This window comes from Cydia pomonella, chromosome 22 (genome assembly GCF_033807575.1).
Source record: "Cydia pomonella isolate Wapato2018A chromosome 22, ilCydPomo1, whole genome shotgun sequence".
Taxonomy (NCBI): domain Eukaryota; kingdom Metazoa; phylum Arthropoda; class Insecta; order Lepidoptera; family Tortricidae; genus Cydia; species Cydia pomonella.
In genome coordinates, this window is record NC_084724.1 from 4,404,989 (window position 1) to 4,427,977 (window position 22,989).

A 22,989-nucleotide genomic window follows, 5' to 3' on the forward strand; every position below is an offset into this window, starting at 1 on the left:
TACAATATAAATACTCTTTATTGCACACCTCAATAAAAGAAAACAGAAACATAAGCACAGGTAAACAACATGCGGTCTTATCGCTAAAAAGCGATCTCTTCCAGGCAACCTTTGGGTTGCGGAAATTAAAAAAATTACATTGTCAGTAAGTAGGTGTACATACACATACTGTTGTTACCTACCAATGTGTATATGTTATCAATTTCTGTATCTGTTTTTTATGTAGTGTGCAATAAAGAATTTTATTATTATTATTATTAATATACAAACATACAAAATAGACTGCCAAAATCTCTTCCTTTTGATTTACCGTCGCGCTGGTAGTGGTACTGGATAAAAATAATGGTACGAAAGTGTGATCAAGAAAACAATAAATGGGATAATTAAGTAGGTCAGTACGTAAATTGAAGAAAATTTAAAGTTTGACAATCACTGCTGTTTTTGAAATAGGTAAAGATCGGATTGTTTCTTTCCGATCTTTACCTGGAAGGGTCAAGATCGGATAGCGGTCTACAGCAGTGCTAGGTCTGTTAACACAATTACAAAAACAAACACAGTTTCATCACAATACGCAAAATAAATTACAGGTCGAAGATCGGATAGAAGAAAGAATTCGCGAAATTTACCTTGCTCTCTGTGATTGCGCGTAGCACAAGCCCGACTCCCTGAGCGACGCGGGAACACTGGCAGTCGAGGCGCAATGAAATGGCGTCTTACACAATGTTGCCAACATTAAAAAATAAAGCCAAATTAGGGAGAAATGAATGTCCTACGTTCTTCACCCGCATCCGGTATTTACCCAACATACCTTAATCGTTGAACCGCCGTATTTCAAAATGGCCCTTATTTTGATATCGGCTAGCCGTAATGTAATACGGCGGATTATACAATACGACTGCGATACTTATATGTATATAAATCCCCTTGCCAATGTAATTTCATTTAATTTGCTATCTAGTGGCAAACATCAATGTAGTTATCTTTTACTTGTGACGTACAAGTATGAGCAATGTAAAATACTATATTTCTAAAAAAAATTGACTTCTTTATTGTGATTATACGTAGTAAAAGAAAATGTGATTATTAAATTATAATACGAAAGGTGGTCAAATCGCAAAATACTGTCGTTTTATTTAAAATAATGAAATAATTAGACCAGTTCCGAAAGTACCGGGAAATCCCGGTTCTTTAAAACAGTACCGGTTCTGCAATCCCTAATAAGGATGTTATGCCCATCACTATTCCTTCTGTGTACGTATATTTAGAAACTGTCTCCGCCTCCAATTCGTGCGATAAGGACAACTGCAGCTCGGACCGAAATTCACACGCAAAAAACTCAAAAATCGAGGTTTCGCTCTCGACTGTTTCCTCCTCCAAATCACAACCAATCATTATGAAATTTTGGAAATTGCAAGAGGAAGAAATAATCTATGCCGCTATGTTTTGATTTTTTGGATATTTGATGTCATATTTGTATACTGTGCCTTTTTTTACAGCCAATTCAATTAAGCCGTTTTTGCGATTTTCGAGGCGCTGTAATTTTCTTCAAAATAAAATAATCCAAAAAAGCAAAACATAGCGGCACAGATATTGATGATATTGATCTTATTTGAAAAAATCATTGCTCTAGGTTAAAAAACCAGGGAGGAAACAGTCGAGAGCGTTTGTATGGAAAAATCACAACTAGGAATTCCTCTTAACCCTCTGTAAAAAAAATCATGAGCGTAAGTTACTAATTATTTTTATCATGCCCTAAGGTTTTTTTTATACTACACCGGTGGCACACAAGCATACGGCCCGCCTGATGGTAAGCAGTCTCCGTAGCCTATGTACGCCTGCAAATCCAGAGGAGTTACATGCGCGTTGCCGTCCCTAACATCCCTCCCCTCGTTGAGCTCTGGCAACTTTCTCGTTGAGGTCGAAAAGGACTCCGAAAACAGATCAGTTGTAATATGTCATGAGGAATAATATGTAAATTGTCACACCACTTCTGTTAATGTGTCCCTATCGTAATGCGTAGGTATTTATTATTGAAATATAAACAACAGCTTCACTAATCGCAGTAAGGTCTTTATCACCTTTTAATGATTCTTAACTCTATTTATGAAAGGTCATATCTCCACAAGTGTTGGGCTATCGACGTTATCTCACCTATGCGGCGCACCGTGTCCCGTTCCATGAGCGGATTTAGGGGCTCAAGCCTAACAAAGCATCTGCGTCCCTTAACGAAAGGGTCTCTGCCTGACCCAACCCGCATTGGGTTCAAGGCCCTCCCGAAGCAAAATCCAGGATCCGCTACTGTCACGTCAACATCGCGCAGCGACCTTCAGTCGAACACTGCTTACTACAGATATCTAACTATTGACTAGTGGCTGTGAGCTGTAGACCCTGCCAACCCCCGTGGCACCGTTATTTTGAAAAAATTTGGACAAACTGTATCGACATAAAATATCTACTTAACTATTGAACCTGCTTATAAAATTTCACGAGAAACGGTTGAGAAATGCGATCTTTAGAGGACCTCCGGACACCGAAAGAATTTCGCCCAAGCTGAAACGGATATTTTCGCTCGGTCATCTAAGGGGAAGGTAGTAAGTAGTGGGGAGCAGTTTAATTACGGATGAGTCTAACAACTAGAATTTAAGTCACTGATCTCCACATTGCCACAAAAAGGATGTTATTTACCGTACAGCAGGCATAATGGATCTGCCGCAAACACTTTAATAGGCCTAGTTAAGATAACGAGCGTCAGCTGTTTTATCTCTGGAGACTGGCGACCATTTTAGTTTTAAAAGATATTATCAGTGGCACACGGTGAGTTTTGAGGCGACACATTACCTACCAATAGCCTGTCTATCCGTGGCATCGTAGTTCTCAAACGGATGGACCGATTGCGATGTGTTTTTTTTACGTGAAAGCGAATTTCCCTGCGGTGGTTCTTACCTATATTTGATAAAAATCGATCCAACAGTCTGAAGCTTTAAAGACTACCAGCTTTGTTCCAAAGTGATGTAAGACATTTTCGACATAAAATTGATGATTTTCCCATAATGCGTAGGGAGTTTTTTTTTTATATTTTTTAAATTAAATATTGTTACGCTACCCACTCTTAAGTAGTTAATATTGTACAGTTTTTGCATCGCACGGCCGCGGGTGCGCTACGATTACCAACCTTACTCCTATTCAAATAAGTATTTATGCGAATTTACTTGTGTTTCCGAGGGATGCAAAAACATACACACCACGTCATTGTATAGCATTAAGTTAAATTTAAATTCTCATATTATGTGAATAATGTATATTCTTATGAGAATAAATGTCTTAAACCATAAACCATAAATAGTTATTATTTATAGATTCTACGGCGGTGACAAACAAGCAAACGACCTGGCTAATTGTAATGGCAAGGAGATCGCACACGGTGAATTTTTCACAGCGATTCAGTAGGAATGCAATTGCTAAAAGACCGCGATACAGTCGCGATGCTGTCGCAGGTCACACCTATACTCTTGCACACCGCATATAAACACGATTCTGCATCGCTACTACGAGACAATATCGCTACAGTCGCGATACAGCATCGATACAGTCGCGGTACAGTCGCGATGTATTGATCACAGATATTTTTATCATTGTGATTGACATCTGTATATACAATTTATAAACTACAATGGATTCTAGTTCTTCCTTTTTTACTGGGGCTTTAGTTAGTCTTGGGACTAGAATCAGGAAAGATCCTTTGAAGTTTAGCCTATGAAGCTGATGGTCCTGGGTTTAAATTCCGGTAAGGGCATTTATTTGTGTGTGGAGAACAAATATTTGCTCCTGAATCATGGGTGTTTTCTATGGTTTTATTTATATTCATTGTCTGAGTACCCATAACACAAGCCTTCTTGAGCTTACCATGTGATTTAGTCAATCTGACCAAGAATGTCCTATAATATTTATTTATTATTATTATTTATTTAATTAATTATCTCTAAAGCCATAATCTGTTCTTTTAGGTATTTAAAAGAAAGAAACAAATAAAACCAATATGACATGGACAGACACCATAGCTTCATTCAATCTTAATAAGAAAGTGGAGTCTAGCCAGTGACCCCATAATTAAATAATTATTTTTATATGCAAAAATGTATAATAAAAAAAATTATTTCCAATGTACCATAAAGTCATTATCAGTGCTAAATTATTGTATTCGTTTTGGTACCTAAAGGCTATAATTGATTAATAATTAATTCATTAGGTACAACAAAGAAAAAAAAACAATAATTTGACTAAAGAATTATATACAACTTAAAATATTGCTGTACTAAAATCAAAGATCCGATTGAGAAATCACAATAAAAAGATGCAGGTTAATCCCGTATCAAAAAGAGTACATCTTAAGTTCCGGGATGCACATCGGTATTTAATTTCCCGTGGTGCAGTCCGCATCCGCAACATCGCGACATATATTAAAAGGATTTTTTCACCGCATTCCTAAAGTTCCCAGTTCAGTTATAAAATACTACTGATTTTATTTAAGGTAAAACCTTTTAGACGAGAATAATTAAAAAATATCATCTCACCCGGGCGCGGATGCTTGCCCGGCAGGACCGCGGCTACCCCCGCCGCCACCGCCAGGACCGCTACGATGTACTTCATTGCACTAATTAATACACATATCTAGAAACGTTACAAACTCCAGCTTACACTCAAGCACTCTATAAATATCCACTCTTGTTCTTGTTTACACACACGGGAGTTCACTTCATTGATCCCTATGAAGAGTCGAAACCGTCCGCGCACAAATATAAACAGATACCGTGTCAGCTGATTTAGTGTAGACACAGTTTTAATTTATAATTTTGTCGCACTTCATGAATTAGGAATAAAAGCTTTTCAATCGTAAAGCTCGGGCCGCAGCGTTCGGCGCGCAACAACAACCGGCCGTGAACCGACGATGCGACTGAATATAGTTGCAAGTGCAGCTGCAGATAAAAACACAAACACGGAAGTGACAATTAGCCAACATACTGGAAATAATTTAAGGTCCCTGTATACAAAAGTCTACTTTTGCATTGATGAAATGAGACGTATACGTTTGTGTCTCAAATAGTTTAGCCTCGAATATCTGTCACTGCCACAGCTGTCAAACCAATTGTCATTTTTCTAATTTTCGACTGCGATTACGACCACTTTCTGCCATATAATTATTCAATAAAAAGTAGGTTTCATTTGTATTTATTTTAAAATATCAGGCCGTACATGAGCTATTATTTTATTCATAAAAATTTAGAATACAAAATTATATAATAGATAGAGGTTAGTTATGTATTTTTCTTGGTCGAATTTTCAGGAAGGATGGGCGGACATGGTCACGCACCTTACGTGGTCCCTGACCACAAGTGTTTCCAGGTGAAGGGGATCCCGCAGCTCGAGGAGCTGGAGAAGGCTTTGGCTCAGAAGGGACTAAAGGACCCTTGGATCAGGTCTGAATATTGTTGCATTTAAAATCCCATGGTGGTTTTTTGAACTTCATTAAGATAAAAATAGGTCTAAAAGTTGAATATCCTTCTCACCACCTACAGGAGAAGACATGTGTCATTTTCGTTGGATTTATTCCATTATCAGAAAGTGGTACACATTTTGCTGTTGACTTTCTTTAGTAATCTGTTGAGCATATTCATTTGTTGACCATCTATGCCTAAGTCTTCATTAGTTAATATGATAAGATGCGTCTTAGTGTTGAATCGCGAGAAATTTGTGGCAGTTTGCAAACTGTGTTGCAAGGCATATTTACTGAACCTCCAAAAGAAAGTAACATACACTTTTGGTTGAATGACCTGCTCTATAGATATTTAAATATAGTTAAATTAGTATTTTTTTTGTATTCACTGCATATTGTTTGGTTTTGCTATCCTGTCCTAAATGTAATAGTGTTAATGTTTCTGCTGTCCTTAGCTAGATGTACAAATACGGTGGTGGCAGAATAACAGCATCCGTTGCTGGAAGTCCTTAGGGCCGCTGTGCCCCGAGGCCTTTTGGCGCAGACATTAGCTGAGCCACTTTCCCTTTCAATTAGTTTGTAAGCATTATTGTGTACTTTTATTATGTACCTATGTTTAAACTTTTTGAATAAGCGTCTTTATTATTATTATTTGTCTGTCTTACCATATCTCGGGACCATGGGGTCCCGGACCTTTGGGAGGCATGCGTCGTTATTATTATTATTATATCTCCTTGGATTTCAGCCTATAAATCCCGGTCTTTTGATAGGCTTGCGGGAATATAGATCCAACATGTAGAGGCTTCTTGGAGAGCTTTAATGTCATCGGGAATATAGATCCAACACGTAGAGGCCTCTTGGAGAGCTTTAATGTCATGTAGAAATATTATTATTATCATTTTATATTTTAGTATTGAAGGCTGTGCACTCGACAGTTACTGTGTATAGATGACTTTTTCCACAATTCCATTTAATGTGAATTATCAAACTTTCCAGAAACGAGGCCTGGCGATATAACCCTGGTTTTGGCACCAAATGGGGTCGCGCGAGAAAAGTGTTCTTCCGTGGCTTCTCCATCGGCCTGGGCCTGGCGCTGATCACTGCCAGTGCGGAAAAGATGCTCGGAGGCGGTCACGGAGACCATGGCCATGAGGAAAAGGGTGGACATCATTAAATTATTGAATGCTGTGTTAGTGAATAAAGTTATTGATAGTTTATATTGTTGCTTTTATTTAGACCCCACCAGGTACCTTATCATCCTTCTCAATCATATTTTTACTCTTTACTCTTCCAGTTTCACCACCAAAGATGTCAACTGACGGCTAAGCTATAGCCCAATATTAACCTTCGTGTATTGCCAGTACTGTCACAGAATAAGTAATAGTACTACCATACCTACAGGAAATAAACTTCCTACAAACAGAAATTCAAGTCATTATCTTGTCTGTGGTCGTACACGCAAAGGTATGGAGTGTAGAATCGCAAAGGGAAGTCAAGTTGTGCCCTAATAATTGCTCGAAGCAATGCTGAGCGGAATGTAGCCGAGAATGACCGAAATGAACAGTTTTGCTCCCCTGGTACCGTCTCTACCATAAGGGCACACGGGGCCCCTATCCTCAGGGGGGTCCGAAGGATAGACAGTATCAGTATTTATGATTACCCATTATAAACAGAAGATCATAATAGAAAAATATTAGTTTAATTTGCTTTCTTCACTTTCCAAAAGGGCCCCAAATTCATATGTGCCCAAGGGACAAGTGCGAAAAGGTTCACGATAATACGCCGCACACGCAGGCGTGGCATTCTAAGGGTTAAGGATATCAGAATAGTACTTGGTAGTTTTTATGAGTTTTGGCTATCTGAAACCAGGATTGGAGAGCTGTGGTCCCACCCACAATGTTTCTTTGCAATAATAGCAGCACGAGTAGGTGCTAACATAATTTAAGGAATTGTAACTAACATTTTTCTTTATGGGCCCCGGCCTGAAATAAACGGATATTTAATTTAATAATGACCAAACCATACAAAATTAAATTTATTCAAAAGCCAACAATTAAATCAAGTGCCTTGTACGTAGTGGTTGAAATTAAAAAAAAAAATCTTGAGGCAAGTTATTCCAGAATTTGAGGAAATTGGGAGTTAAAAGGTAAAAACAGAAAAATGATAAACAATATCCTTGTTAACTTGTTTATTAACAGTTTGTAACAATTTAAATTACATTTTACATGCTGTCCTTATGTATAAGAGGCTTTCCACATCAGAAGGTACTTCATGCAGTTGCCATAAGGTACTTTTTGATATGGTAAGTCACTTAATGATAAAGACGTTTAAACACTTAAAAAAGTGCATAGTACCAAATAGTACACATATTTGTGACGGCGGCCGGCAAAACGTCCCACTTTGTCGTTTGCCATAAGGACGGCTTGTCAGGTTATTCATTTAAAGTACAAGCAAATCTCGTCCTTATGGCAAGCGACAAAGTGGGACGTTTTGCCGGCCGCGGTCACATTTTATTCCTCATAAATATACTAAATACACCAAGACAATTATAAATCAGCTAGCTGAACTATGGCTTTCACAAAACTAAGCAAAGAATCGTAATAATTCAACATTGACATTCAAAACATACATACAAAAACCACCAACTATATAAATAGGCGGGTCCACTCCACACAGAGCGAGCGCGAGCATACGTGCGAGGCAATTTCCTCACGCACAAAACGGCCAGTGTAGACGTGCCTAGGACGCGGCGGCGCGCTCGGGCGAGGAAAACGCGCTTAGTGTGGACCCGGCTAATGGTCTATTTTTAAGAAAAGCTTTTTGAGGTTAGAACAATTCTAATCTTAAGAAAACGGGGTACAGCTAAGGGACAAAATACAAGTTGAAAAAATACACACGTATTTTTTCAACTTTTTGTTAAAATTTGTTTTTATATCCCACATACTATAACAACGATTCAAATGTTGCAATCACACTATTAAATTAGGATGTAGGATTTAGCAAACAAAGTTTAAAAGTAAAAAATGTGTAAACATGTTTACGACCGTGACTTACTTTAAAATTTTGCACCCTATCCTGTTGTTTTACGGTACATAATAATAACCATATCAACACAAAATGTTCTATATTCGGACGCCATAACGTCGACGCCAATAACGTTATTAATGACGTCACTGACGTCGCTGGGTTATAACTACAAATCTGGAAGTTTCGTCTTATTCCCTTTCTATTGCTCAAATAAGCAAGAAGAGAAGAGAATACGTTGAAAGATGAAAGCGATTGAATCACTTCCTGCGGGGCTAACGTCCATTATGACGTCAACGTTACACGACGCCCATCTTACGTAGTAGCTCACGCGTTGAAAGATAGCAACGAATTATCTCGCTGCAGATCTCACGTCGTGCATAACGCTACTAACGTCAATTGACGTCGCTCACGCGTTAAAAGCGAAATCATTCGGGCGGATCTAACGTCGTATATAACGCGACCGACGTCAAATGACATCGCTGACGTCTCACGACGTCGTTCACGCGTTGAAAGATGGCAGCGAAGTAAATCAATTGGTGCGAGGTTTGAGCTCCTCGTAGCACGCTCGCAGGTAGATGAAGTTCTTCTTAGCAGGGTTGAAATGCTCGTGACCCTGCAACACATGAAAAAGATCAATGAAATAGTATAGCCAATATACCCATTCGCTTCAAGTTGGCCGTTACCTCCCGGCCCGCTTCCCCGCTCCACTCCTCTGACGCCTTATCCACTTGGCTACCACAGTTTTGCAACTACTTTTTATGATTTACATTTAATACAATCACAAAAATTATAAAATAAAGCATAAAAATATTTTTTTGTCGATAGTAATTGTACCTGTGACGTAATCATGTAACGGTCGCCGACGGCCAACTCGAAGGGAAGGGTTGTAGCTACCCTACAGACACTGCTTAATTCTAACCATTCATTCATATATTTTCCCGCAAGACCCATCTGGCAGGCTCATTATAACATTGCATTGACAGTATAGGGAGCGTGCATGAACTGTAGGAGGCAGCACAGGAGCCGTCAGATTTTTGGCGCGAGGCGTAAATGTGATGTTTATTGTTCCGATGTAGCCCACAAGATGGCAGCACTTACTATGCACAAGAAAACGGGTGACATGTACATGTACATGTTTATGGTTCCGATTCAGGCCACAAGATGGCAGACCCTCCAACGCGCACGGTCCCTATAGGGAGGGTGCATAATCTGTGGAGGCAGAACAAAAAACGCGAGGCGTAAATGTGAAGTTTATGCTTCCAATATAGCCCGCAAGATGGCAGAACCTAAAATGCACAAGAAAACTTACGAGAACGGTAGATGGCAGTACTTGCTTTGGCGTGAAGTGTCATTGGACATGTTTATGTTTGCGATTCAGGCCACAAGATGGCAGACCCTCCAACGCCCAAATTTCAGTACAATCGGATACCAACAAGTGGTCGATAAATGGTTCACCAATTTTGAATACAATTAAAATTCATAATTATTGTAATTTCGACCCATGCCGCCGTGGCTGGGTAGCCGAGCGGTCCAGGCATCTGCCGCGAATGCAAAGGAGGTTGGTTCCATTCCAGTCCTGGGTACTGGAGGTTTTGGTCAGTTTTTCCTTCGTATGTGACATAAATGTAAGGCCGGAGTGGGCGCTCGCGTGCTGTGAGCAGCGTGCAGTGCGGCCGCTCCTATACGTTTGCATTTGTTTAATATGTACGCCGCACGCCTCGAGCGTCCACTCAGGCCTTACACTTAGGGTTACTATTTGAAGTACATACCTTCGACCAGTCGTATCCGACGGCGTAGGCGAATATCTGTCCGTTGTGGTTGAATGCGGCGCGCGTTAGCGGCTGCTCAAGCAACTCTGATGACTTTAGCTTCGTGCGTGCGTCCTACAAAATATATTAATATTTTTTGTGAGTATTATTAAATATAAATAAATATTATAGGACATTATTACACAAATTGACTAAGTCCCACAGTAAGCTCAATAAGGCTTGTGTTGAGGGTATCGTTGTCTATATATATAATATATAAATATTTATTAATACTTAAATACATAGAAAACACCCATGACTCAGGAACAAATATCCATGCTCATCACACGAATAAATGCCCTTACCAGGATTTGAACCCGGGACCATCAGCTTCGTAGGCAGGGTCACTACCCACTAGGCCAAACCGGTCGTCAAGTATTAATAGATATGTCCTGATTTAAGCTCTTACATACGTTTGAACCATATCATCATCTTCCTCGCCTCGCGTTGTCCCGGCATTTTGCCACGACTCATGCTAGATGTCCGCTTGGCTAGATGCCAAGAATTGGCGTAGACACTAGTTTTTACGAAACTGCCATATGACCATCCAACCCAGAAGGAAACTAGGCCTTATTTGGGATTAATCCGGTTTCCTCACGATGTTTTTTTTCACCGAAAAGCGACTGGTAAATATCTAATGATATTTCGTAAGTTCCGAAAAACTCATTGGTTCGAGCCGGGGTTTGAACCCGCGACCTCCGGATTGCAAGTCGCAAATTTGAACCATAAAAGTAGAATGTTTAAATTGTCTTTTTAACGGGCTTGATGACAAATACGGTAGCTACCTCGGTGCACATAACAAAAAATGCCTTTTGTTTAACCGTTTATACATCGTGTCATTCACGAAGACGCGAGACTTGACTAATATTGTCATGTTACTAAAGGTTAGATTTGACAAATTTTGCGCATCATCGTCACGACACGAAATATAAGGCTTGAGCCCAAAAGATCACCTCAGAAAGTCATCGCGGATGACACGAACGAAAGGTTTGAGCCCAAAAAATCATCTCAAAAATGTCAATGGTGGTTTGAAGGTTAGTGGCAATCGCCTTCATAAAACTTTGATACGGATATTTGCATACCTTGTCCCAGAAGGAAAAGGAGCCATCGGAGCCCACTGTCGCCAGGGTGCCGTGCACGGGGTGGAAGGCGATGTCGTTCACTGCGTAGATATCCTGGGGAAAAATGGTTATTCATTCATTTATTGAGTTTTATAGCTTTGAACGGCATGCCTATCGTGTCGGGTGAATCTTGAACCTTGTCGGAATGCACGAAGGTTGAAGGAAGATTAATGTCTTTGGCGGTCAAAATAATGAAATAAGACGGTCTTATTTGTGTATAATAGTGATGTACCGGATATTCGGTTACTATTCGGCCTATCCGGCTCATATTTTAATATCCGGGCGGCAACCGGATAGTAACGTACTATCCGGCAGGATACCGGATCACAAAACAATCACGGCCATAATCGAAGTTATTTATTTTTACAAGTAACATTTGCATAACACATCCAACGTATTATTTGTTTTAATATAAATACAGTTACTACGTAATGAAATAATCTCCTTTCCAACCTAGAAATGAGTCCACGCGAACGTCCACTACGAAACAGGTCAAAAACTGCATGACGCCCACCTGCTAAACTGAAAATGTTCCACCAGCCGAATATCCGGCGGTTGGATACCAAACAACTATCCGTTGCATCTTTATAGTTCGTTTTTTTTACTATTAGAAAGAGGGTAAGCTATCTTGAAGTGTCTTTTTGTTAAAAAAATACTATTCACATATATGTACCAATTATAAATCATATACGATTATTTACATTCTTATGCTTTCATAAGTAATATAAACTATTTTTTTTAATAAAAAAAAAAAGACATCAAGATTACCTTTTTTCTAATGCTAAAAATACGAACTATAGTGTATACAATAAAATTGGAATAGCCTGAAGTTTTAGACAGTCGCAGTTACTAATGTGTTATGAAGTAAATTTAAATATACATTTTGTAAAATTTAGACCAGTAAACATATTTACCTGATATCCCCCCGTGGTCCCCGCTGACCGATGACACTTGAATGTGAAGTTATCCTTCGGGTTGGTCGGGTTGACATATTGTATTGCCACTCTCCCCTCTACTGAACCCAGTGCGAACCCTGCTGGCTGCTTGGTCTTCTTATCCTAAAGGAAAACACGATATTGTTCCTTTAAAATGTAGTTAATTATTAAGAGAATTTGGAACAAACGAAATGTCACACACCATGAAGGTTCAGCTTGTATGGGCCCTAGCTTTTCCCATATTCTTATATGCTGCGGAGACGTGGACTATCCAAAAGACTGAGGAGAAGATAGAAGCCCTAGAAATGTGGTGCTGGGATATCCTGGACCGACTTTCGGACTAATGTCTCCATCTTTAAAGAACTCCGTATCAAGCAGCGCCTTTCGACTCTCGTAAAGACCCGCATACTCAGTTTTTTCCGTCTCGAGGCCAATCAACGACTCCATAGAGCGTCTAGTGGTGCAGGGTAGAACAAACGGAAAAACACCGCTTAACAGGCCACCTATGCGATGGAGTGAACAAATCAAATCTGCCATGGCCGCCACTATTTGAAATTTAACAAATTTAACACATATCAGTGAAAGAATAAGGATCAAAGTAAAATGGTGTTCTAAAAGTTTTATGACACATGATTATATTCTAATCATGTGTCGAAAGATGACAGTAAATTTAATGTGGCTACAAAATTTTCTTCGACAATCCACCTCTGCAAAAAGTACATTTTTAATAAATAATATAACCTTAAAGATGGCGATGCAGCGATGCTGGTGCTTGAGCGGGGACTCGACGCGCTTGAACTCGGCCGGCTTGCCCTCCAGCGTGTACAGGCAGATGCCGCGGTCCGCCGTGCCCACCACCGCCATCGGGTAGTCCTAGAGATAACTAATAATATTACATTGTGCAACGAGGGGGTAGGTGAAATTTTGCAAACGAGGTCTTTAGATGTACGACAGCCGCAGGCTGGAGTGCATTAAAGTTTTCATCACAGTTGCCACTTGCGAAGAAAAAAAAAATGCGAATTCATTCTTAATTATGGTGACATTTCAAACATTCGTCCGCTATATTGTATTGTATTGTATCCGCTATTCAGCCACGATAGAACATTTAGTAAAAATTAAAAAAAGTAAAACTCATTTAAACCTACTTGGTTTGTATGAATTAGTTACACAATTTAAAAAAAGCTATAACTCTCCAAGGAGTTACAGCTTTCTCCACAATCCATAACTCCCGCAGGAACAATACATGCATTTGTCCTTCAGTATACCTGCATGAAATAAGATTTTTTTCGAGCAAGTGTCATGAAAACCAATGTAATTACCCATTGCGCCATTCATATATCAAGTTTACAGGCATAAATTGACATTCATACATTTAAAAAGTATTCGTGTAGTACTCTAGATCACTCACCACATCGGCACAGTAGCATCTTTCGGATAGATTCATACTCATTATTGGCTGAGAGCTGCGAGTGTCCCAGAACTGAAACAGACAAAAAATTACAAATTAACGGTAACAGTTAAAACTAAATTATTATTACTATTCCAGCTTTTTTCTTCTCTTAAGAGGGAAGTATATACCACGTGATTGTCCATACAAAAAGAGAAAATGTGTTTCGACTTCTAAATATTTTCCATTTTCCGTGATTTTTTAATATATTATTAGGCGGATCCACACATAGTGAGCATACGCGCGAGGCAATTTCCTCACGCACAAAACGGCCAGTGTAGACGTGCGCTCAGGCGAAGAAAACGCGCGCGCCGCCTCGGCCTAAAGGAAAACTCGGTTTCCCTTTTTTTTTCAAAATTAACAAGTCATTTGTTTTTAAAGCGAAACCTGTAAACCTAGAATATATTATGCTGAAGCGATCGACATCAAAATCAAAGTGATTTGTTAAGATTTAAATAATGGAAAACGTTTTCTCCCGAAATTGAATTTTTATAGAAAAAATACCGTTATTTCGCTAGGATCGCAAAGCTATTCTTCCCTCTTAACAATACAATACAAGATGTACAATAAAAATTGTGGGAATCAGTTTAAGGGCATAAACAGCAGTATCGTGTTTTGATTAAGAAAAGTAGAATAATTTTTTTTGACGCGAATTGGCTCGCACGAGGCAAAAAATTACACGAGCACGCGGTCTCGCGAGGCCGGGCGTTTGCCGCGCGAGGAAACTTCCTCGCGAGGCTGCTCGCTCCGTGTGAACTCGCCATGTTGGCGTGAAGCATACCTTCAAGGTCTTGTCCCAGGAGGCAGTCATGAGGCAGGTGTAGTTGGGAGCCTTGATCCAGTGGCACGTCTTCACTGGCGCGTCATGGGCTGCTACCTGCAATGATGTAAACATGATCAAATCATTCTCAGGACGGAAAACACATTCAATCCATAAGTAAACAGTTATTTATTGTAGAAAAGCGCTAAGTTGTTGACTACCTCTCTTGCTTTGCATGCGAACAATTCTATGTCATGCTCATGTTGTTATGGTATGAATAAGTGGATGTTTCAGAAACTTGCGGATAAAACATTACAAATACAATATTATCAAAATCAGTGCTTTACATAAAAGTGAAGGAACAAAACAGCTTAAAATTAGCATCAAATTGTGTTGCACTCATGTGCATAAAAGCAATTTTTCCCAATAAAAAAAAATGAAATGAAATGAATGTCATGAAAGTGAAGGAAGCGAAAGAGGTATGTCAGGATCGTAGCAAGTGGAAATCCGTGGTCTCTGCCTACCCCTCCGGGAAATAGGCGTGATTATATGTACGTATGTAAAAAAAAGGAGGGTATGCCTTATGGCAACAGCATAAGGTACATTTTGATATAGAAAGCAATATGTAGGTATAAATATGAAATAATAAAGCCTTACCTGAATAGTCTGATTGGCTGCTAGATCCCAGCATTTGACACTTTTGTCTGTTGAGGCCATGAACACTTTTGATCCATCCTGCAAAAACAACATATTTTAGCTTAGAATTTGGTTGATTTTTAGGGTTCCTTAACAAGTCACTATTACTATTTTAGCCAATTCATAGTATTAATATATAACTTTGATTTCACAAAACTGATCATATCCATCATGCCTAAAGTGCCTGTTTGGTTGATAGGATACAGTCCATTAGCCGGGTCCACACAGAGCGAGCATACGCGCGAGGCAATTTCCTCACGCACAAACAGGCCAGTGTAGACGTGTCTACACTAGCTGGTTAGTGCGTGAGGAAATTGCCTCGCGCGTACGTGCTCGCTCGCTCGCTCTGTGCGGACCCGCATATTAACATATAAATGGGCACACCTATAGCGAAAGCTTAGTAGGCTTCTTTATGGTCTAGAACCCTAAAAATATTATTAAAAATAAGTTTCAAAACCCTAAAACTGTCTCCCGAAATAAGTTTTTAGCTGGTTTACTTACATCATGCCAGGCTACATCCAGAATGGGGCCATCCATGCCCTGCGCAGCTTTGGGCACAGTCTTCCCAGATGCTTCCACCTCCCAACATCTTACCTAAGAGGAATACAACAATTCACTACTATTTCAATTCACTAAAATTTGCAAGATTTGTAAGATAAGGCACAGATCCAAATAATTATATAATAGGTGGGTTCACACAGAGCAAGCAGACGCGCGAGGCAATCTCCTTGCGCACAAACCGGCCTGTGTAGTGAAATTGCCTCGCGTGTATGTTCGCTCTGTGTGGTGTCTAATAATTGAATCAAGATTGCCAACCTTATTAAGAATTAAGAATCCTTTATTTCAGACAGTAAAGTAAATTTCATTTTTCTACATTTCTTGCATATTTTATTCCTGTCTGTGTGCCATTTATTGGCAAAAGGCCTTCTCCAATATTCTCCATTCCTCTCTATCCTTGGCAACTCTCGTCCATGTGCTTCCTGCTATGGCTTTGATGTCGTCCACCCACCTTCTGCCAACCTTATTACCCTATTCTATATTACATGGTGCAAAGGTTGTCCATTGCCATTAAACGTAGCAATTCGGCTAATGTGATGGGTACCTTTGCGCTGGCCACAACTCGGGGGGACTTATTGACTAGGCTTAAGCTAGACTTAAGTTATAATAGTTTTTTTTTTATATTATGATTTCTTAATATTGTGTGAAATATGTGTAAGTTCTATATTCTACATATTAAGATACCTATACTATATAGATATCTGGGAGACTGAGCTTTGCTCGGGAAACATATAAAAACTTAAAAATGTGCGTTTTCCCAGAGATAAGACCTAGCTAGATCGATTTTTCACCCCCGAGAACCCTCTTATAGCAAATTTCATCAAAAAAATTGCATGATTAAGGGTATAAAGATAGCAATAATACATTGGCAGAGTGGCATTAAGTATAAGGTTGGTGTAAACGTTGTAACCAGTGGAATTTGCAATTGAAAATATTCAAATATTACAATATAATCACCAATGTGAAGTGAAGTTTTTCAGAATAAAAATTTCCTAAAAATGCTATTGTAAACCACATTCATAAAATAATGACTGTGTTGCAGGGAGCACTAAAACGGAATATTTCAAAAGCAACAAGCCTAACCAATATTACGTACCCGACAGTCCCATGAACCGGCGATAAGGAATGTTTGTGGCACCGAAGGCGGGGAAAACTCGAGGGCCGAGACGGTGTCGTCGGGCGGCGATGCAACCTCCAGATCTTTGTTGGGGTTGCCCCCGGCTGCTGTCATTTGGTTGAACATCTTACTGCACTAAGCTGAAGAAAAGAAATCGATGATTTAAAAACGCAGGCACAGTCGCAGGTTGATGATTGACATGTAGCTGTAGTGCATTCAATAGATTGCATAATTTACAAATTATATTAAATATATTTTTTAAGAAAAACAACACGATTTAAATACCTGTAAAGCGATTTCTCCTAGGTTTTGTTCAAATATCCGTCACAAACCGTTTTTTTTTTGAGGTTATGTTATTATCCACTCGATTTTTTTTTAATATGTCAAAACTACATTTAGGCTTTGGAAATATCGTTTAAGACCTTTGTTTGTACCAAAGAGTAAAGTGTCTTTGTCTTACACTAGTACTAGCACCCAAAAGAAAGGGATGAGTAAACTTTTATTTGTTCTTACTTACCGACAAGTTTTGTTTGGTAGACTATAATACCGTATCTTTATTTATTTTAATATTTATTTATAGGTAAAGAAATTTAATTCAAAATTTCATTATTTTGTGTGTATATTTTTTATTAATCCGCGTTAAAAAATATAGCTTAAACATACCAAAAAAAAAGTGCCACTGTCAATATGAACCATTCACCTTTCTACGATTCATACGAATGTAAAATGCGCTGGCAATAATATTGATAGCCTGATGGGGATAAATAGAAAATGACATTAGTAATTTGTCATATCTCACTTATCTGTCAAAAATAAAATTCATTCAAACGTTCTTTGTTATTGTTATTTTTGATGCAAATCTTTCGTTTTTATGAAAAAAAGGCCTCTTAAAGGTAATATTTGCACTATTTGCAGCCGCCCGTCTATATTTGTCGCCAACATCATCTACGAACGCTAGAACGATAACTAAGCTTTCGCAATGGGTAGCACAGACTATGTGGCAATAAAAGACCTGAAACCAGGCATGAAAAACATCAACGCAGTCTTCATAGTGCTGGAAGTTGGTGGGCCGACTTTAACCAAAGAAGCCAGAGAAGTCCGTACGCTAAGGGTAGCGGACGCGGGTGCCGCAGTTAACCTCTCCGTCTGGGATGAGCCGGGCGCCCTACTTATGCCTGGAGACATCGTGCGGCTCACGAGAGGCTATGCGGCTTTATGGAGAGGCGCTTTAACTCTATATGCGGGTAAATCAGGAGATATACAGAAAGTAGGCGAATTCTGTATGTTATTTAATGAACAAGTGAACATGAGCGAGCCACAACCTAGCCCGCCCCCACCCCCCATGTCAACCACTCCTCCGGCTGCCGCTCCTGCCCAGCGCGCGACCCCGCCAGCTGTTAACAACAACAGCAATAATAAACCATTTCAATCGGACAACAAAATGGGAGGACACAAAACTTATGTTAGAGGACGGGGACATCAGAGAAACAATAACCGCAGGTAGCGTTTCAGTGATATTCAGGACTTTATTTATAGTAATATTTTGCGATAATGCTTTTTGTATTTTATTTAATATGGTGTGTATATGTTAGTTGGTAGTTAGAACAAAAATTGGTTTTAATATTAAGTTAACTTTTCTATACTCATAGTGTTGTAGTAACTTAGGAGAAGTATGTATAATTGCTCATATCACCAAATATTACTACTTTTAAACAGAATTTATAATAATTGCACTGTAAATTTAATGAGTGAAAAAAAATTTTTTGATACATACTTTAATTCTTGACTGTACTTACTGTTTTTGAATTCAACCAATTTCTCCTCAAATCATGCTCAATGAACCCAAACTCAATGTGGCTGTGTTTTTCTGTCAATGAGTTCCATGTACAGTCAAGGTATTAAATATCAACACAAAGTGCCAAAAATATGTATACACAACCTTATTTCCCATGCATTCATGTAGTGTGTACATATTTTTGGCACTTTGTCAATGTCTATATTTGATACCTAGACTGTACTGTATTGTAGCACAGGCAGGTTTTCGCAACTCAATGACTGTTGCCTTTTTTGCATTAATGGGGTGGGGCTAGTCTAAGAAGCCCAACTCAAGAAATCTTATAAAACCTTTGATGTTGCATAGAACACCAGGGAGATCTCCCAGAGATCTGAGATGTTGTGTCCTGTATGTAGACACTCTGCTGAATTCCAGCACCTAATTCTCTTCTGTTGTCCCCATGCACCAGCATAGGGGACTGTCTGTATCGCTTGAATTATAAAGGTGTTTTTCAAATAGTTATGACACCATAGCAAGCTGGAGAAGCGACTTTGTGAGTCTTCCTTTAATGCAAGGCCAGGGCCGTAGCTAGGGGGGGCGGGGGCGGGGGGGGGGGGGGGCGGCATTATGGAGCAATGACGTACCTTAAAATCAGATTAACCTTAAGAAATACCATTGACTTCAATAATATAGGTAAGGATTGCGCCCTACCTGTAATTACGGCTGCCCTATCTTAAATGCAACTCTGGCTACGGCCCTGTGCAAGACTGGCCTGGGACCAAAGTTTATACTTAAAGTTCGTCAAATGCGGGCATTTTTCTCTGTCATTCTAATTACGTCTTAATGAGAGTAAAAGAGAAAAATCCCCGCAATTTTTTTACCGTTTTCGCGGTAGGCCTGCAGATACCTAATAAAGCAATAGTGTAACTTAATACTGAATGTTAATCAAAGATGTTTAGACAACCAATAGATAATAGCGACATTAAATCATGTTAATAGAAAGAACAAGCTACATTTCAAGTTCCTTATTTCATTCTAGGAAGTAAAAAAAAAAAAATTACATAACTTTGTATGATTTGGCATAATTTTATGTATTCGGCATACAATTAAACTATGTAAATAATAATAAAACTGACTTCTTTTTTATCCATATTCGTTACTTTCATGTAGAGTCACCTGCAATTTTATTGACAATGGAGCGCATGTTCTGAGAGAGTTTACCGCGAGATTTCAAATTTCGTTGTTCGCGCTCTGGAACTCCTGAAAGTGGCTTAATGTTTATAGACGAGGACAACACAAAATGACTTAAGATTAGAAAGCAAAGCAAAGAGTAACTAATATATATAAATGGTTTACCACTCACTTGCTTTTGGTAACTGTGGTTACCAGCTGTCACCCTTATAAAATAAATAATAAATAAAATAAATATTATAGGACATTATTACACAAATTGACTAAGTCCCACAGTAAGCTCAATAAGGCTTGTGTTGAGGGTACTTAGACAACGATATATATAATATATAAATATTTATAAATACTTAAATACATAGAAAACACCCATGACTCAGGAACAAATATCCATGCTCATCACACGAATAAATGCCCTTACCAGGATTTGAACCTGGGACCATCGGCTTCGTAGGCAGGGTCACTACCCACTAAGCCAGACCGGTCGGCCTTATTTTATTATAATAATAGAAGTCACTGAAAAATATGAAGCAAGTGAGTGGTTAAAAAAAAGAATGTCAATAGGGAAGAGACGAAATTTATTTTTAATAACTAATACTTATCCAATACGTCCAACACGGCGACAAATATTCATGATAAACTTACAAAAAAGTCATTACCGGGATTTGAACCCGGGACCTCTTGCTTCTCGTATGTACCTTACCTACCGACTTGGCTAAGAGGCCGTAAACGCCTTGACAATAGAGGCGTGTTCAGATATTTGTGAGCATCTTGGCCGCTCCGATATATTTGATGGCGACTGTACCATCACTTCTTCCGTGATAGTGAGACTCATAACGATCTACTCATGACTAACGGGGCTTTCCTAAATTGATGACCACTGTCTTACGTCATGATGGTAGATATTCATAAGGTTCCCACTTTTTACCAATTGTTCAGTTTTTGTGACAATCACGTCATCTGTTTAGGTAGAAGACTTAATGAGCAGTTTTTAGGCTTCCGTAGTCAACTAGGAACCCTTATAGTTTCGCCATGTCTGCCTGTCTGTCCGTTCGCGGCTTTGCTCCGTGATCATTAGTGCTAGAAAGCTGAAATTTGATATTTCTTCGAGTGCTTATTTTGAGTCCCGTGCAAGCGAAAGATTCTATGGTAGATTCATGAGCGTAGCGAGTGAATCTAATTTAGAATCTTGAGCGTAGTAAGGGACTCAGTCCTCAATTTTTATTACGCCAGGATTTAGTACCTTTAATGTTTAATCTGTTAAGTTCTAATAGCTCAGAAAATCATGTCTTAAAAATGATTTTTCTTAGGAAGATTTCTTTGAATTGGCGCCTAGCCTTTTTTAAGACATGATTTACTGAGTTATTTGAACTTAACAGATTAAACATTAAAGGTACTAAATCCGGGCGTAATAAAAATAATTGTACCTTAGCGTTTTTTCTTAAAAATGAAATCGATAATTTGAAAAATTATAACGCCTGCAAAATTGTAATAGCAAGCAAAATATAAAATGAGTAAAACTTGGAAACCAAAAATAAAATGTCTCGTATTATAATTGAATATGAAGGTACAAAAAAGGTACAAAAATTTGGCTTTTATAGAATTTATCAATAACCACGGGAACAGCGTAATAAAGTACACCCGCCATTCTGACTGTCAGGATGGCGGGTGTACTGTTTTTTGGTGATAACTTTAAGTACCGTGAGGTACAATTTTTTTTAAAGGAGGTACTAAATAGTACAAATTAGGTACAAAAATATGGTATGGTTTTCATTTAATTTTATTTAGGTACACCCGCCATTCTGACTCTCACCCACTAATATATTGTAGATCTGTGGGTAACTTTAACTAACGAGCATATGCTATATGTGTTTAATTGAGAGAAAGTGATGCGTTGATTTATTTCATAATAAAATCGTTCACCGATCCTGATCACGCATAACCGCCGTTAGAGCCAGTAAAGTTCCAGTTCGAATTTGGACTTTATTGCTCGTTAGTACGATACATAATTAAACACAATATTTCCAATGGCTTTTACGTGCGCTCCACCGGGCAGAATTATTGGATACCTAGTTAGTATAAATCAATCGGGTAAAAATTGCGAAACTAAACAAGGTACCTACGTTATAGAACATTGCTATTAGTAATTTCAATAACACTTACTTAAATGGTCAATGGTGTCATGGGTGTACAATCTTAAGATCCACTTTACCTCTAAGTATTAGGTATTATGACGGCATGGTAACAAAAAAACATGAGAGAACATCCAACACGTAAAGATCAAAAAATATTATGAAATAGCTTAATTATTTAATTTAATTATCGTATGGCAATTTATACACCGTGTTTTTTTATTGCCGTTAATTTAAAGAGTGAATCCCTGAGCTTAAATGAAGTAACTTTCTCTAAGACACCGGGATTCTAACGAACTCCATTTCGGAGATAATCAATCTTTTATCTTATAAGGCCCTTACGAGCGTGTACACTTGCCTTCGGGCCTGTTTACATATTGATTAGTGTTAAGTACGAGTTATACATTTGCTACTAAACGTAAGTACCTACACCTACTATCTCAGACGATCGATGTTCGAAATGACATTGATATGTGACAGCTTTGAATTGTTTGGTTGAGTTAAATGATTACATTTACACACACACATTACACGGACATTAGTCCGTGTTACAATAACGCTATATGCAACATTCACTTTTTATAAAAATGAAAGTAATTAAAAAACAATATATATTTTTTTATTAACCAGTTACCCCTTTAACCATTTAGTTTCCTTCAACGTTCTTACCGATACCCCGAAGTTAACGAATTTCAATAATAACACGGTGTATAATAGCTTTATAATAGCTAGGCAAATAGCTTGGTTGGTACGTAGGTACTCATATTGATGGTTACTTATGTGTAGAGCGTGAATACCGGAATCCCGAAATATCGGAACGATTTTTACGACATTGCAATACCAGAATTGAAGAGGATCAATATCGAACGGAGTTTCGGTAGGTATTGGATTTTTTGGTTTCGTTTTATAAGCAAAATTAAATAACGATTGTCTCC

The 22,989-nt window shown here is 38.6% G+C and overlaps 4 protein-coding genes across 5 annotated transcripts in view; 2 read left to right on the forward strand and 2 right to left on the reverse strand.

Annotated features, from left to right (window-relative positions):
- The window catches only part of LOC133530406 (low-density lipoprotein receptor-related protein 1), a 168,260-nt gene extending 163,321 nt beyond the window's left edge, over window positions 1–4,939 (reverse strand). The window contains exon 1 of the mRNA XM_061868314.1: window positions 4,572–4,939. Coding sequence (XP_061724298.1) covers window positions 4,572–4,647 — 76 coding nt within the window. The 5' untranslated portion in view covers window positions 4,648–4,939. The remainder of the gene's footprint in view (window positions 1–4,571) is intronic.
- Window positions 1–6,708, forward strand: part of LOC133529953 (NADH dehydrogenase [ubiquinone] 1 beta subcomplex subunit 3) — a 197,330-nt gene extending 190,622 nt beyond the window's left edge. The window contains exons 1-3 of one of the 2 annotated variants that reach the window (XM_061867739.1): window positions 5,100–5,209; window positions 5,342–5,474; window positions 6,488–6,708. In XM_061867739.1, coding sequence (XP_061723723.1) covers window positions 5,347–5,474; window positions 6,488–6,665 — 306 coding nt within the window. In that variant the 5' untranslated portion in view covers window positions 5,100–5,209; window positions 5,342–5,346 and the 3' untranslated portion in view covers window positions 6,666–6,708. Of the gene's footprint in view, window positions 1–5,099; window positions 5,210–5,341; window positions 5,475–6,487 lie in introns of those variants that run through there. The other variant, XM_061867740.1, reaches the window with a different exon arrangement.
- A 956-nt stretch (window positions 6,709–7,664) lies between these two features.
- LOC133529951 (protein Rae1) lies at window positions 7,665–17,393 on the reverse strand. The gene is made up of 11 exons (XM_061867737.1): window positions 17,246–17,393; window positions 16,940–17,100; window positions 15,787–15,879; window positions 15,247–15,324; window positions 14,611–14,706; window positions 13,791–13,862; window positions 13,124–13,255; window positions 12,362–12,505; window positions 11,409–11,501; window positions 10,288–10,401; window positions 7,665–9,131 (listed from the first exon to the last, which is right to left on the reverse strand). Exons 2-11 carry the CDS (start codon window positions 17,084–17,086, stop codon window positions 9,048–9,050), a joined length of 1,053 nt encoding a protein of 350 aa, XP_061723721.1. The 5' UTR covers window positions 17,087–17,100; window positions 17,246–17,393; the 3' UTR covers window positions 7,665–9,047.
- Window positions 17,394–17,704: 311 nt separating this feature from the next.
- On the forward strand, window positions 17,705–19,157 carry LOC133529952 (SOSS complex subunit B homolog). The gene has a single exon (XM_061867738.1). The coding sequence runs from the start codon at window positions 17,940–17,942 to the stop codon at window positions 18,462–18,464; it is 525 nt and encodes a 174-aa protein (XP_061723722.1). The 5' UTR covers window positions 17,705–17,939; the 3' UTR covers window positions 18,465–19,157.
- The last annotated feature ends 3,832 nt before the right edge of the window (window positions 19,158–22,989 follow it).